The sequence below is a fragment of the Erpetoichthys calabaricus genome, chromosome 15, assembly GCF_900747795.2.
Source record: "Erpetoichthys calabaricus chromosome 15, fErpCal1.3, whole genome shotgun sequence".
Taxonomy (NCBI): domain Eukaryota; kingdom Metazoa; phylum Chordata; class Cladistia; order Polypteriformes; family Polypteridae; genus Erpetoichthys; species Erpetoichthys calabaricus.
This window is the reverse complement of record NC_041408.2, coordinates 101,450,687-101,467,219: the sequence shown is the minus strand read 5'-3', so window position 1 is coordinate 101,467,219 and position 16,533 is coordinate 101,450,687. Positions and strand designations below refer to the sequence as shown.

At 38.6% G+C, this 16,533-nt stretch overlaps 1 protein-coding gene across 2 annotated transcripts in view; it reads right to left on the bottom strand.

Annotated features, from left to right (window-relative positions):
- The window catches only part of fshr (follicle stimulating hormone receptor), a 159,838-nt gene that overhangs the window by 21,890 nt on the left and 121,415 nt on the right, over window positions 1-16,533 (bottom strand). For both annotated transcript variants that reach the window (XM_028820409.2, XM_028820408.2), the window contains 3 exons: window positions 16,344-16,424; window positions 14,329-14,397; window positions 2,739-2,813 (listed from right to left, as the gene is read on the bottom strand). In XM_028820409.2, the coding sequence (XP_028676242.1) occupies window positions 2,739-2,813; window positions 14,329-14,397; window positions 16,344-16,424 (225 nt within the window). The remainder of the gene's footprint in view (window positions 1-2,738; window positions 2,814-14,328; window positions 14,398-16,343; window positions 16,425-16,533) is intronic.

Genomic DNA, 16,533 nt, shown 5'->3' with positions numbered 1-16,533 from the left:
AAAAATCTTCTTCTTCTTTCGGCTGTTCCTGTTTGGTTTTGCCACAACAGATCATGTTTTTTCATATCTTCCTGTCTTCTGCATTTTTTTCTGTTATACCCATTACCTGCATGTCCTCTCTCACCACATCCATAAACCTTCTCTTAGGCCTTCCTCTTTTCCTCTTCCCTGGCAGCTCTACCCTTAGCACCCTTCTCCCAATATACTTAGCATCTCTCCTCTGTCCAAACCAACACAATCTCGCCTGTCTGGCTTTGTCTCCCAACCGTCCAACTTGAGCTAACCCTCTAATGTTCTCAGTTCCTAATCCTGTCCATCCTCGTCACACCCAGTGCAAATCTTAGCATCTTTAACTCTGCCACCTCCAGCTCTGTCTCCTGCTTTCTGGTCAGTGCCACCGTCTCCAGCCCATATAACATAGCTGGTCTCACTACCATCCTGTAGACCTTCCCTTTCATCTTGCTGATACCTGTCTTTATTCATTAAAATATTTTATTTAAATTCTATAGTAACAAGAATCTCTGATAAAATCATTAGTTCTAGTTTCTTTTCATTATCATAAGGATTACTCATAAACACGGGTGGCATATTTTCAGAAATCAAATCAGCATGAATTTCACTGTGTTGGCCATTTAAAATAACAACACAGAATGTAAAAGATGAAAAGTAGACATTGTTTAGGAAAAAATAATCATGTGATTTGAGTGCACATCAGTCTGTTATTACAAGTTGTTGTGATGTGAGATTTTACATATAACTTGATAAACGTTTTGTATGTCTTTTATTTCTAATTTGGGCAAAGCAATGTAATTTAGTGTTTACCCCCACCCCCCTTAGGAATGGGTCTGTTTGAATTTTACGACAGGATTTGGGGGATGTGTGTTTTAAACCAGTTTGCCGAGTGTTTCTTTGCTAAAGTCATTTCTACCCCCACAAATAGGCTAAGGTGTACTTTAACATATGGTTTGGGGGCAGGTGTTAAGATGTTCTATTTCCCCCATTGGTCTGAGGTATGACTGTTTGGAATTGGCTTGTCTCAGAGGCCTTTAAGTACCATGATGTCCTATTGGCTCTAGGGGTTGGACAGAACATCTATAAGTGTATGTGTTTAACCTCACAATCTCTCTCTTACCAACCAACATATAATGAAGAAGCATCTCTCTTGCTAACCTGTGATGATGAAGACAACACAATGAACAGCACAGCTCAGCAGCCATTTTGAACAGACATGTGGCTGAAAGCTGAGCACCAATGATGCCTTAACCAGAGACATTTTAAGTAACTACAAGACTGTGTGCCGCCTGAACTACATATCACCATTTAATCAGGTTGTATGGTTGCCAATATTCAAATGTACTTTGCATTTTGTTATTATTTATGAATATTATCAATAATACTAATACATTGTTTAAACTGTAACTTAACTTCTGCTTGTCTTTTTACTAGATCTAATTGCCTGAGGTTATAGATATAGAAGGGAAGGTGGGGATAAGTTACAGTATATACAATAATACCTTATAAACAGTGGTAAGTCTGTGAGATTAGGCATTCTAAGGCTACATAGTAATAATACAATAGGGGAAAGTAGAGCAATATATATATTACTCTACCAAGACAAAACACAAGTCATGGCAGGACATAACCACTAAGGAAACCAAATCACAGAAAGAAAAGGATAATAAGCAGAATATAGTTAGACAGAGGGTTTATCATAACTGCACTAACCCTAACCTACGACGGCCTTGAGAAAATAGTACAAAGAATCTGTGGAAAAAATTATTATTTCCTGTGTACTTTTGTTGTCAAATGCAAATTTCAGAAAGGTGGATGGCACATTTTCTTAAATTACAACCTTTGTTACTTCAAATTGGACACAGTTGATGAGTTTTAGGGCTGTTTTTCAAAATTAGACCTAGTTACCCATTAGCTTCATTATAAAACTCAAGGCCAGGCTAGTTATTTTAAAAAAGTATAAAATTTACTTTCTATTTAGAATGCGATTTCATGTGGCAAATTAAAATATCTTGGACAATCAAATGTATGACATGGGATATTATTGTTATTTGTAACAACCCTGATTTACGTTTTAGGTATTGTAATTATTGCATTGGGTAGATCTTTGTCACTAGTGTTATTTAATTGTGCACTGGGATTGGTACTATAATGAATCCTGCAGCCGTTGGTTTATATGAATGCGAGTACTAGATGGGTGGTGCCATTCTGATTCCTATTATCCCATATTTATCACTTATTTATTATTAATAATAATTCTTTACATTTATATAGCGCTTTTCTCACTACTCAAAGTGCTCTCCACACAGGGAGGACCCAGGAAGAGAACCCACAATCTCCTTACAGCAAAGCAGCAGCACTATCACTGTGCCACCTGTGAATTTTGTTATTAATTTTATGCTATTTTATTATTTTTGATTGGTGGTGACTGCATAGTCTGACATTTCTGGTAACTTAAACCAACAGGTATTAATTGTATTGTGACATGGGGTACTATATAGAGTACAACTGGTTATATTTATATAGAGGTTGGTTTATCAGTTTTTGTGGCAAATTAATATATACCATTATTGTGAAGAAATAACTTCAACCTGAAAAACTCCAAACTTATCCTTTCAGGTATAACATAGACATTATTTTGTACAGTTTATAAACATCATCCCTCTGGTATTACACTAATACAGTAGGATTTTTAAAATTACTGTATGTAAAAAAAATTTACGCACAGAACAAGAGGACCATCTGCTCCAAGAAAAGCGTCTTTGTGAATTTTCGTGAGATGTTGATTTCCCATAAGAACTCTGCCAAACAAAAAGAAAAAATATATAAAATATTTTGTGTATCAATACCATTAACATCAAAGGTCAGAAAAGAGGGAACTAAATAACATATATTTCTAAACATGATCAAATTACTGCCATAAGAGGCACCTATTTTATTCTAATTTTTCACTATTTATAGTTGTTAACCAGTCATTATCCCTGCCTCTCAGTTACATGGATACACGTTGAATTTACACCCACTGCCTGCATGGAAATTGTAGGTTCACTTGCAGGAGTTTTTTTTTCTTTTTATACTGGTGTCATCCACATATCAACAACTTAGAAGTTACATTACTCTCTATTGGCCCAGTGTGGACGAGTGCAGGTCTATGCTTGAATGTGCCCTGCCATAGGCCAACATCATATCTGATATGGTTTGGGTCTCCAACACTTCAGCTGGGGTTGGATGCTGGGAGAGCTCCTAGTTCAGACAAAGCAAGGAGGATGCGAGGAGTCATGTTTTGTAGTCATCTTCTGTTTAAAGTCATTTTGTCCCTGGATTTCCTATTGGTTCTTTGTTTTCTCTGTGAACATCAGGATCTACAGAACTGTTCCTAAAGATGTTCTTCAGGACAATAAAGTAGAAATGTCTTAGTCATTGTTCTTTATCTTCCTCCAAAATACAATGCATCCTTCTTATCTGATCTGACTGAACTATTAACCCACTTAAGTTCCTTTTCCCAGAGAGTCATTCTTCTTGGTGATTTCAACATCCATATTGACATCCCCACATCTAAACTGAGAAATGAATTCCTATCCTTACTGGACTGTTTTGACTTGACACAACATGTTGATTTTCCCACCCTCTCTGGTGGTCATATATTGGACCTGATCTGTACTTCCGGACTATCTGTTGCTTACACTTACAGCACTGATTTGGGTCTGTCTGACCATAAAGCTGTACTTTTCACTGTCTCATTACCTCTCCCTCCTCTTACCTGTAAACAACAAATTTCTTACAGAAACCTTAAAAATATCTGTCCCTCTATTCTTTCTGGATCAATTTCTGATCTTTTACTGTCTTCACTTATTCCATCAACACTAGATAGTCTTGTTGACCACTATAACTCAGCCCTTCATTCAGCATTAGATAAACAGCTCCTTTAAAACATAAGGAGGTTTCCTTTAAGCGTTCAGCTCCTTGGTACAATTCAGAATTGCGATCTATGAAAGAAGCTGGCCGACGCCTTGAGAGAATGTCACATAAGACTGGCCTCACCATGCACATCCAGGCTTTCTCTGACCACCAAAGAGCTTACAGAGAAGCACTAACTGCTGCCAAGAACACCCATCATGGCAGAATAGTAGAAAGTGGCCATGATAACCAAAGTGTTTTGTTCTCAGTAGTTAATAAACTACTCCAACTCACACCTGGCCCAACTGCCTCTTCTGCTGAAGTCTGTGAGAAATTCCTGCACTTTTTCCATAACAAAATTAAAGATCTAAATAATTCAACTAACATAAATACATCATCTGCTTATATCTCTCCCTGTTTTCCCACTCCATCCAGCTCCTTCTCTAAGTTCTCACCAGTCACATCTGCTTTTGTTAATGGCCTGCTTTGTAAGATGAGGCCGACTACTTGTGTACTGGACCCCATCCCCAGCACACCACTTAAATCCTGCCTTCATGCCATAATCCTGACTGTTACAAAAATAATAAACTCATCCCTTGACACTGGCTCTGTACCGCTCACTTTTAAAATTGCTTCTGTAACCACAATGTTAAAAAACATCTGGGGCCTCATGTATAACGCCTTGCGTAGAACTCACACTATAACATGCCGTAAACACAAAAGCAAGAATGTGCGTACGCACAGAACAATCCAGATGCAGGAATCTGTGCGTATGCAAACTTTCATGTTCTTCCACTACATAAATCCCGATCAGCGTGAAAAGTAACGCACGTGCACGCGCCTTCTGTCCCGCCCCAACTCCTCCCAGAATTATGCCTCTTTGAATATGCAAATCGATAAAAATAGCCTTCTGTGAAAAGACAATGGGAAAAGCACGGGGGAAAATATAAGAATTTCAGCGAATACCAAGTGGAGGCAAAGGAAAAACGTACTATTTGTTGGTTTAAACAGTGGTATAATCAACAAAAGAAAGTTGATCGAGTGACATAGTGTCAGAGAAACTCGAAAGCTCAAGTTCTCAAAGTCGCACAGTGCCGGAAATAAAAAAGAAGTTGTCACATATCAAAGTCGGCGTGAAAAGGCAACTAGTAGCGGACCGTCTGAGTGTCATATGAAAGCTTATTAGGGTACAGAGAAAAAAAATAGGCGCACAGTGGGAAAAAAGCACGAAATGTCAACTTTAATCTCAAAATTTCCACTTTAATCACGTAGTTTATTTTGTCATTAAAGTAGAACATCATAAACTTCATCTTAAAATTGTTTATTTTACTAGTTTCTCATGTAGCACATTAAATGCTTTGTTCTGTATTTGATCTTCTATGTGCTGTATGTGTGTGAATCACTACGTGCTTCCGTTCTTTCTCTTTCTTCGACAGGACACAGAATCTATTGCATTCGTGATAATACAGCTCTCTGAATAATTAAAATACTGAGATGTATACGTGATACCTTTTTCATGATGATAGGAATGAAAACATGTTATTAAACATGGGAACACGGTGGCGCAGTGATTGTTCATATCTCACGCAAGAGGCTTGCTGCGCCATGTGCGACCTTCGATGAAATGCTTTATTACAGAAGTACTGTCTCTTTCAAACGTACTAACCTCCAGTTCCTGTCCTTACTTTTCTTTCTCCAAATACCCAAGCGCCACAGAATCAGCTCTGTAATAGACGTTAAGCCATCTGTAAGCTTAGAACGCCGATTCTTCAAAACTTTTAAGGAACATTGAAATATCTTCGTAGTACATGTTTAATTATTCTATCCGTCTATCCTTCCAGTGTCGCGTCGGCACCAGCAATAATACAGCGCAAGGCAGGAGCTATCCGTGAACTAGCTAGCGCTGCGGCACTGTGTCCTCACATGTTTAATTATTAACAATGCGGATTATTTAAATGAAGTTAAAGTTTTATCTGTATACTATAAGCAACATATTTTGCTGCATTTCATCTTAAAAATGATATCGTCATCATACGCGCTTTATGAAGTGGCGCAGGTTGTGCAATATTATAATTGTAGTGCAAGTTTACAGTGAGGTGATTGTACAAACAGTTCTACAAGGAGCACTTGATGGACTGATTGAGTGCGTTTATAGTTCTTGGGATGAAACTGTTTCTGAAACGCGAGGTCCGTACAGGAAAGGATTTGACGCGTTTTGCCGTGGCTGAGGTAGTGTGTGCTTGAAACTGTATACCGATAATTCTCTTTCCGATCATCTGCTGCTGTGATTCCCCACTCAGATACAGTGATATAAATACTCCGAGTGGTGCAGTGAGAATAATATGGAAAAAGATGATCTGCTGTGGCAACCCTTAACGGGAGCAGATGAAAGAAGAAGAAGATGCAGTAAGCGTAACAACGCTAAAGCAGTTATGGTATTTGGAATACTATGGCTATTCCCTGGACCATTATATTGCTACAAGTTAATTACAATCAGATGCATTACACTAATAAACAATATGCATTAATTTCAGTGTATTTATAAAGCCGCGTCAGGAATGTGGGTCTAAGAAAGAAAGGGTGACCAAACAGGAACAGTAGCACTGCTTTGCCGCTGGGTGCCGCCAGTCTGCAAAACCGAGGGGAGAAATTGTGTACGCCAGGGTATGAGGTACCGTGGAAATGTGCGTGGCTTTACACCAAGTTTAGGTTTTATACATCGCGATTTGAGCGTGGAAACGTTCGTACGCAACATTTCTGTGCATACGCACCGTTTATACGAGGCCCCTGGTCTTGATGCTGACAATCTTAACAATTTCCGGCCTATTTCCCACTTACCTTTTCTGTCAAAAGTTCTTGAGCGTGTTGTAGCCTCCCAGCTCACCAATTACTTAACCTCTAATAATTTGATGGAACCCTTTCAGTCTGGTTTCAGGGCGCAGCACAGCTGTGAAACTGCTCTGCTACGGGTAACCAATGATTTACTTATCTGGACAAACCAGCATATTAATTCTGTTAGACTTCAGTGCAGCATTTTACACTGTCAGACATGACATTCTACTGTCCAGAATGGAAAACATGCTGGATATCTCTGGCACTGCCCTCCAGTGATTCAAGTCCTATCTGACTGATAGGCAAGAGTTTGTTAGTCTTGACAACAGCAGATCCAGCACAGTGCCAGTCATACAAGGAGTTCCTCAGGGCTCTGTCCTCGGTCCTCTGCTTTTCTGTATTTATATGCTTCCCCTTAGTCATATTATTTGTAGCTATGGACGGGGTTATCATTTTTATGCATATGATACTCAACTCTATTTCAATGTTAAAAGTGGAACTTCATCAGCACTTTCTCAGTTCACAACTTGCCTCAGTGAAATTAAAACCTGGATGGAGCAGAACTCTTTAAAATTAAATTGCAACAAAACTGAACTCCTGCAATTTGGGACTAAAGTGCAACTTAATAAAATGAGCTCCTTCCTAGTCAATTTTGGTGGTGATCTCATCAGTCCTGCCTCTACAGCAAAGAATCTTGGTGTCATTTTTGATTCCTCCCTTTCTTATTCCGCCCACATAAATCACATTAAGAAACATTCTTACTTTCACCTCCATAACATATCCCGTGTTCGCTCCTTCCTCTCCTTCTCTAACGCTGAGACTCTTGTCCATGTTTTTATCACATCCCGCATCAATTATTGTAATTCCCTACTGGCAGGTGCCCCTTCTAATTTTATATCACAGCTTCATCTTATTCAGAACTCGGCTGCAAGAGTCCTTACTCAAACTAGCAGCAGCAAGCACATCACACCCAACCTGCTCTGTCTTCACTGGCTCCCTGTGTCCTACAGAATTGAATATAAAATCTACTAATAACCTAAAAAGCGTTAAACAACCTTGCACCAAACTACATCAGTGATCTTCTCCATCACTCTGTGCCTGTCCGCCCACTAAGGTCCTCTGATTCTGGCAACCTTGTTGTGCCCCACATTAATCTATACTCCATGGGTGACAGGGCCTTCAGCTGTATAGCGCCCAGACTCTGGAATGACCTACCAAAATTAATCAAACCCATGTGTTCAGAAAGGCTTTTACAGTAGTTCTACCTGACTTTATTACCCTTCTTTCAGTTTACTTCTCTGTCAAGATGCTCATTTAACCTGTATGTGTGTGTGCTAGACCATCAATTATGTTGTCTGTTAGGCTTTTCTCTGAATTTACTGTCTTACTCTTCTTTATTTATTTATCTGATTTAGTACAATGCTATGTACTGTATACCCCGCTGTTCTTTCTTAAACTCTGTAAAGTGCCTTGAGCATGGGAAAGGCGCTATATAAATAAAATGTATTATTATTATTATTATTATTAAATAATCTTTTCCCATATTTATCAAGCATCTCAGAATTACTCCTATGAATTTCAGTAAAAGTCTAACTGGATAAGAATTTGGCCTAACCCTAAATAGGACATGAGAAGCAGTTATGAAGTCCTACACCCACTCCCAGCGAGGAGTAGGAGTTTTACATTTGAGAATGAATGCTGTCATGACTTGAACCACAAAATGGCATTTATGAAGGTGTTTTGTAGTTTCCTTGGCAATCACAATGACATTTTTTGATTTTCCAATACTAGTACTTAAGGCTTCATAACAAAAATAACAATAATAATAATGATAAAAATAATAATATTCAAAGTTGTCAAAGAAGAAGTAGAAGAAGACGCAAAACATAAAGTAGGATATTACTCCAAGCGGTACATAATTGTCGCCACTTCGCAACAACATCAAAAATAATACTGGAGTAGTCAGCATATTACCCCAAAGATACAGTCATGGCCGAAATTATCGCCACCCCTGGAATTTTCCTTGAAAATGCAGCATTTCTCCCAGAAAATTGTTGCAATTACAAATGTTTTGGTATACTGTACACATGTTTATTTCCTTTATGTGCATTGGAACAATACAAAAAAAACAGAGAAAAAAAGCCAAACCTGACATCATTTCACACAAAACTCAAAAACCGGGCTGGACAAAATTATTGGCACCCTCTACTTAATATTTGGTTGCATGCCCTTTGGAAAAAATAACTGAAATCAAGCGCTTCCTATAACCATCAACAAGCTTGTTACACCTCTCAACTGGAATTTCCGACCACTCTTCTTTTGCAAACTGCTCAAGGTTTCTCAGATTTGAAGGGTGCCTTCTCCCAACAGCAATTCTGAGATCTCTCCATAAGTGTTCAATCGGATTTAGATCCGGACTCATTGCTGGCCACTTCAGAACTCTCCAGTGCTTTGTCTTCAACCATTTCTGGGTGCTTTTAGAGGTATGTTTGGGGTCATTGTCCTGCTGGAACACCCATGACCTCTGACGCAGACCCAGCTTTCTGACACTGGGCCCTACATTGCGCCCCAATATCTTTTGACAGTCTTCAGATTTCATGATGCCTTGCACACAGTCAAGGCATCCAGTGCCAGAGGCAGCAAAACATCTCCAAAACATCTTAGAACCTCCACCATGTTTGACTGTAGGTACTGTGTTCTTTTCTTCGTAGGCTTCATTCTGTTTTCTGTAAACAGTAGAATGATGAGCTTTACCAAAAAGCTCTACCTTGGTCTCATCTGTCCACAAGACGTTCACCCAGAAGGATTTTGGCTTCCTCAAGTACATTTTGGCAAACTCCAGTCTGGCTTTTTTATGTTTCTGTGTCAGCAGTGGGGTCCTCCTGGCTCTTGTGCCATAGCGTTTCATTTCATTCAGATGTCGACGGATAGTTCGAGCTGACACTGTTGCACCCTGAGTCTGCAGAACAGCTTGAATATGTTTTGAAGTTGATTGGGGTTGTTTATCCACCATTCGGACTATCCTTCGTTGCAGTCTTTTATCAATTTTTCTCTTCTGTCCACATCCAGAGAGATTAGCTACAGTGCCATGTGTTGTGAACTTCTTGATTATGTTACGCACAGTGGACAAAGGAACATGAAGATCTCTGGAGATGGACTTGTAGCCTTGAGATTGTTGATATTTTTCCACAATTTTTGTTCTCAAGTCCTCAGCCTATTCTCTGCACTTCTTTCTGTTCTCCATGCTTAGTGTGGCACACTCAGACACACAACAGAAAGGTCGAGTCAACTTTTCTCCATTTTAACTGGCTTCAGGTGTGATTGCTACTGTATATTGCCAGCACCTGTTTCTTGCCACAGGTGAGTTCAAACGAGCATCATATTCTTGAAATAAAACGATTTACCCACAATTTTGAAAGGGTGACAATAATTTTGTCCGGCCCATTTTTGGAGTTCTGTGTGACATGATGTAAGATTTGGCTTTTTTTCTCTGTTTTTTGTGTTGTTCCAATGCACATAAAGGAAATAAACATGTGTATACCAAAACATTTGTAATTGCAACAATTTTATGGGAGAAACGGTGCATTTTCTGGGAAAATTCCAGGGGTGCTGATAATTTCGGCCATGACTGTAGGCCTGGTCTGGATGGATGATTGACAACAAAATGTCACACAGGTAGGCTGAGCTTTGCATTTTCAGTAACCCCTAAAACATTTGTTTTACACTTTACAAGCCCAGGAAGGTTCGAGAAGGCTGGTGGAGACTCCTGGGGCACTGAATAAACAGAGCCTCGCAGAAGATAAGGGGAGATTATGATGAGACTCTGGAAGATGATCAACAATACGGGAACAGTGAATACAACTTCACAACAGCAGCAGAATAGCTGAGGCTAGTTTCAGTAACTTTTACTTTACAAGGCATTTTCTGTGGCCGTATCAGTACAGCTATGGATCAGTCATTGTTAAATACTGTAAATGCTAATGTTATCAGGCTTAACTGTTGTTAAGTGTGTTCTCCAGTCTTTCCATCTTGGCGGTCATTACAATACAGTTGGCCTCCATGACCACCAAGGTGTTGACACTGCGATATCATTTGCAAATTACACATGGTTGCTCATTCACACTAATCTTTATGTGCGTGTTGTTAATCACACCAGCGTCTCCAAGAAAACAACCAATTTGCATGAATGCAGCTTGCTTTATCATTACCTCATATGAAATAGTGGGAAATTGTATAAATATGTATATTACCTCACACAGATTATAGGAGTTAGGACAGCTCACAAGCTCTCCTAAATCCTGGTGAAGTTAGGTGTAGTTTCCTAAATTAGGAAAATTGATAAAATGCTATTACTCACACCCCTAAGAGTAGGACTACATTTTCGGCACTCTAAGATTTTTGAGCCAATTGGGCTGTTTTCCTACTCATGAGATGCTTGATAATTATGGGCACTGATCTGTTTTGGGATTTATCAAACACGTTCACAATTACCGTGAGAGTGCTGCACTATCATCACCATATTCACAAGGCTTATTCATTGATCCATTTGTTTTTTAATTGTGAGTCATGTGGGTTTGTCTTTAAAATTACTTCATCTGTTCTCACTCATTCCTGTTTATTATTTCATTACATTTTTGTCTTCTTGTGACCAGCATTTATTTCGACCTCTGTGGGAGGTTTGTGTGCTCCAGACCAAGCTGGAGGTGTTCCCCTTCTTTCTATCATGAAATAAATGTATTACAGCATGTCGCTGTGTGAATCAGTGGTTGGCAGACAAGATTTTGGTGTAGCTACAACTGTAAATTTCTAAACCCTGGAGGAAGTGACAGGCTGTTTGCAGGCTCACACAGGCATACACCTACACTTACTCACACTTGGGCCAGTTTATGCCTAAACCAAAATTTTACACTTGAAATTATTCTACTGAGATTCATAGCTGCACAAGCTCCAATGTATATACTTACAGTAATACAAGTAGCTTTTTAAATGATTATACTGGACAAAGATTTTGCTTCCTGAACACTTTTGGGTATATCTCATGGATTTTGGCCTGCTTTTCAGAATTATTTTCCAGTGATGTAGCAATTTATTGCAATTGCATATTTTTTCTGATTTCCTCTCATGTTATAAGTTGTAGATGCCACATGGGCTGGACGGGCATCCCAGACAGAAGAGGGGATGGTTCCTTACCCAGATGGAGGCTTGTATCAGGCAAATAGGCATCCCGGCCAGAGAGGAGAATTGGATCACACATTGGAAGGAAAGACCAGAAGGGATGGATGACAGACCATTAGAAAGGGAAGATGTCGCTGGGGGCTTTTTACTCCCTCAGCACTCTAGGTGGTAGTGGCCCCAGATATTGGTGCCCAGTAGGAAGCCAGTAGATGTAGTCTGTCAGAGCAGCCCTGCTGGGGTCACTGGGCACCACAAGAGGGAGCTGCAGGGAGACAAGCTCCCTGCTATAATGTACTTTCATATGACCCAGAAGTATTTCCATCGGGCAGTGGTCCTTGCACCGGAAGTACTCCCGGGTCTTTAATAAAAGTGGCTGCACTCCCTTACCCAGGCGAGTCGGAGCTGGGAGGAAGGAAGGCCACACTCAACTGGAGGAGGGCGGTTTAGTGGTGAGAGGAGAGGGATTGTGGAACAAAGAGAAACTGTGAATCTGTTTTGTGTTTTTGCAAAAATGTGGAGGTATTTGGATGAATAAACCATCCGTTATTTGAACCCGAGACTGTGTTTGTGTGTTTGTGTTGGGGTTTGGGACTGGCTGATGCCCAGGGGTTCATCAAAAAGTATACATATACAGTACAACATCTAGAGCTGGGACATCTGTGGTGATATAAAAGTAGTGGAACTGCTCCTAAGAATGTGGAATATACAGAGTCCTATTGTTTTATTTATGAATGGGACAGCCATGCTAAAGAGTCTCATTACATTAAAAAGAACTGGCTGTTCCATAAGAATTTGGCTCCAGTTTAGAAAAGTGTAGACCATAAACCACTTGTTGACCCAACTAAGATGTTTTTCCTCCTCTTCATATAAAACTTGAACTGATAAAAAAATCTGTGAAAGTGGTGAACAAGACAGGTGAAGGATTTTAATGTTTGAGACCAATGTTTCTTTGAATAACTGATGCTAAGATTAAGGAAGGTATTTGTGTCTGTCCACAAATGAGACATGTAATCTATGACAATTACTTCAAACATCTGCTAGTGGGGCTGGAGGATATCACATGTTATATGTTATATATATAGGAATGTTGCTGAGAGTTTTCTTGGCTGCAACCGAGCACCAAAGAACCTCCAGCTGATTAACAACATGCTTCAAGCAAGTAAAGACTCGATGAGCATCATGTTGGTAACACTTTATTTTCTGAACCCACACTTGGAATTTCTTTTCTGCTAATATTGATGCAGGCAGTGATGATCACAGTGAAAGGTTTCACCTGGACATTGCAATGATGAAAAACTGAGATCAGGGCTATTGGAATCCATCAATGCTGGCTGACTATTATTGGTAAACACTAAAACGAGAAGTATTAGATGCCAATTACAAACGACAATCAGCAGCAAAGCATTTTTTGTCTTATAGAAGAATATTACAGACAAAATTAAATAAATAAATTAAATAAGTAAGAAAAAACAAATTCCATGACATATTTACTTATTTAATGCTTACATCTTATATCATTTTGACCATACTTCTATTTATCTGTGCTTTTATTTTTTATTTGTTTAATTATGTCAAGCATGAAATACAGCTTGAATTTAAAACTGCTATGTTCACTCATCAAAGCTGAGAGGGCGGGCACTAGCGAGTGCTGTTTTATTATTGGTGAATCATCCGCAAAGTAGATGAATGTGCTTTGCTTGACTTGGGAATCCTGTGGTATGGTCAGAGTTTTGACTGTGCATGTCAGCTACCAGTGCAAGAAAAAGTTGCCAGAAATTCCTGTGCAAAGCAGTGACTCTAATTCTATAAACTCCAAATTCATCAATAGGAGCCTGCATCTGAAGTATCTGCTGTAAAAGTAGCACTTGATGGCTGAAGGTTTAAGTCTGGTGCTCCGACGATTCACCAATTAAAACAAAGTACTTGCTAGAGCCCGCCCTCTCTGCTTTGACGCGTGAAAATGACAGTTTAAAATGCAAGCTGTATTTCATATTGCGAGAGGTGTTATTAGCATAAAAAAAGAAAAAATTAAATAAATACAGTACATAAGCTACAAAAAATATATTTTGACCTACAAAAATATAATTTGAGACATATTTAATTATTTATACTGACATTTCTTGTTTTTAATATTTTTTATTATCACATTTCACAGTACTTTTATTTATCTATTTATTTATTTATTTATTTTGTCTGAAATATTTCTCCATAATGTCTCAGCATCATTAAGAGATTAAAAATGCTGAACTCAATAAAAATGAATTGCATATTTCTCCAAATTCCTGCATGATACACTCAATATGTAATTATATCTGTGTTAATCTTGAAGTTCTCATATTCACAAAAAAACTGTGACTTAATCCTGCATCATTTAGCATCAGGGTAACTGTCTTGATATTTAAAGTAACTTACAGTTTTTCCACTTCAGTGCCATTAAATGCGTATCTTTCTATTTCTCTTATCCCATTCTTTGGCAGTCTTCTGTAGTTAAACACAAAACAAAACAGGTCATAATTAAAATCATATCAAAAAGTAATCCCAAACTTTTAAATTTGTCCAACAACGTTCCATCTCATTGGGGCTCTATGTTGCATTAAGTAGTTTGAAGGTAGATTAATGGATGGATGGGTTTTATTGACCTTTTCATTTATTAAACTGGGTATCCACTTCTCTGAAGCAACTGATTAACAACATTGGATCACACACACTACAGTATAAATAAATATATAAATTCAAAAGAAGTTAATTAGAAGCAAAAACAGGTCACTAATTAAGAAAAGGGTTAGAATGAAAACCAGCAGCCAGGACTGGAGTTTGAGACCACTGGTTTAACTGATATTAGCTGTTAGGATTTGTGACTGGCTTGCATGTTGCTCTAAACTTTTCAATTTTGGTTATCAATTTTGTCCCCTTTTTCCTGTAACATAAGATCCCAAACAGCCCCCACAATGATGTTTACTCATTTATGTTGACATCTTTTGTAAGCCAGTTTGGACAAAAGCATCTGCTAATCAAATAAATGTAAATATAAATAAATGTAAATGTCAATTGTCTGTCAAAAAGCCTGTGATACTTTGGAACATTCAAACTGCATTTTGTAATATGTCATCTCCAGCCTAAAGCATTGAGCACTTTTACATTGTCATCTCATTTTTGTATTTGCCTAAAATCTTGACTGATTTTTAATAAAGACTGGCAAGAAAAAAGTAATGGGAATAATTAGAGCAATAATTAAAATCAAGAGTCAGGAAACCAAAAGAATCCATCAAAACTGATCATCAAAGCCAATATGCTAAACCAAAAATATGTATTCAAAAAACATTACAAAAAGCATCCAACACTAACTTTATTTCCCCCCCAGCAACACTAAATTACATGACTTGTTTTGAAAAGAACCCAGTGCCCAAAACACAAAATGTTGCACACCATCATCTTAAATAAGAGTTGACATGATGACGTCATGTGCTGCAATACTTTCTCATAACATGGTTAGCAAAGGATGTCATTGTCATTATAAAACATGGCTGTAGCCTTCACAAAATGCCACAGAATAGCACTGTCTGCAATGAAAAGCTATCCAAAAAATACCAAAATAAAATGGACAGCTTCCCAGTGTGTCAAATGAGGATTCATCAGACATGATGGAAATAGTGAAGCAAAGGAGATTATTCCGTGGCCTAATAAATAACTGAGCATTCTGACTTTAGCACTGAGTGCAGTGCTGGGCTGAAGCACTTCATCCTGGGAGCATTTTCTCTACTATGAACTACAATCACTTGCAGCAAACAAAATCACTTTTCTAAAATGGTCCAGTCTAAGCCTGGATCTAAGTTTCTCAATTATAAAAGTTCACAAATAAATATTTTAGTATTCCATACTGTAATTCAATAATATATGAAAAATACAGAGGGAGTCAACATTGACTAAAGCAGCATTTCCCAACCTGAGGGTCTCCAGTGGGCCGCAGCACCATTGTAGGTGGGCCACAGCTGAGACTGGACAAACATCACAGGTGGATCACGACCAACCCCAGATAAAACTCCATTCGCCGGTCCAATGATTATACTTGATTCACAGCAGTAAGCATCACAAGAGGAATCATGGCCGACCCTGAACTTAACCCCATCCACTGTTCCGATGATCACACTTGATTCACAGCAGCAGAATCACAGGTGGATCGCGACCAGTCCTGCACCAACTACCCGAAACCCATACTCAAGGAAAAGCTTTGACGATTTTCCTTCATTCATATAAAGTTCTGACGCTCTGATGATTGCATGGGACCCCAACATCCACCTAGTTGGTCACAAACACACTGGCATGTGAAAAAATGGGTTATGACACTGCAGAGGTTGAGAAACACTGGTATATACCATGTGACTGCATCAGTTAAATCAGTTTTCGGTAATTAAGTGACTTATACTTACAGTTCTCTAATGTTGCTTTTGCTGAGTCCGAGGAAAGCATTTGTTGAAATAACTCTAATATTTATGTTATCTTCAAGATCGCTGAAAATAAAACATTGATTAGAATATTTTTCCTACTATGTTTCTACCTTATTATTTTACATTGCTTTGTATTGCACTTGTGTTTTGCTTTGTAAAGTGTCATGTCAAT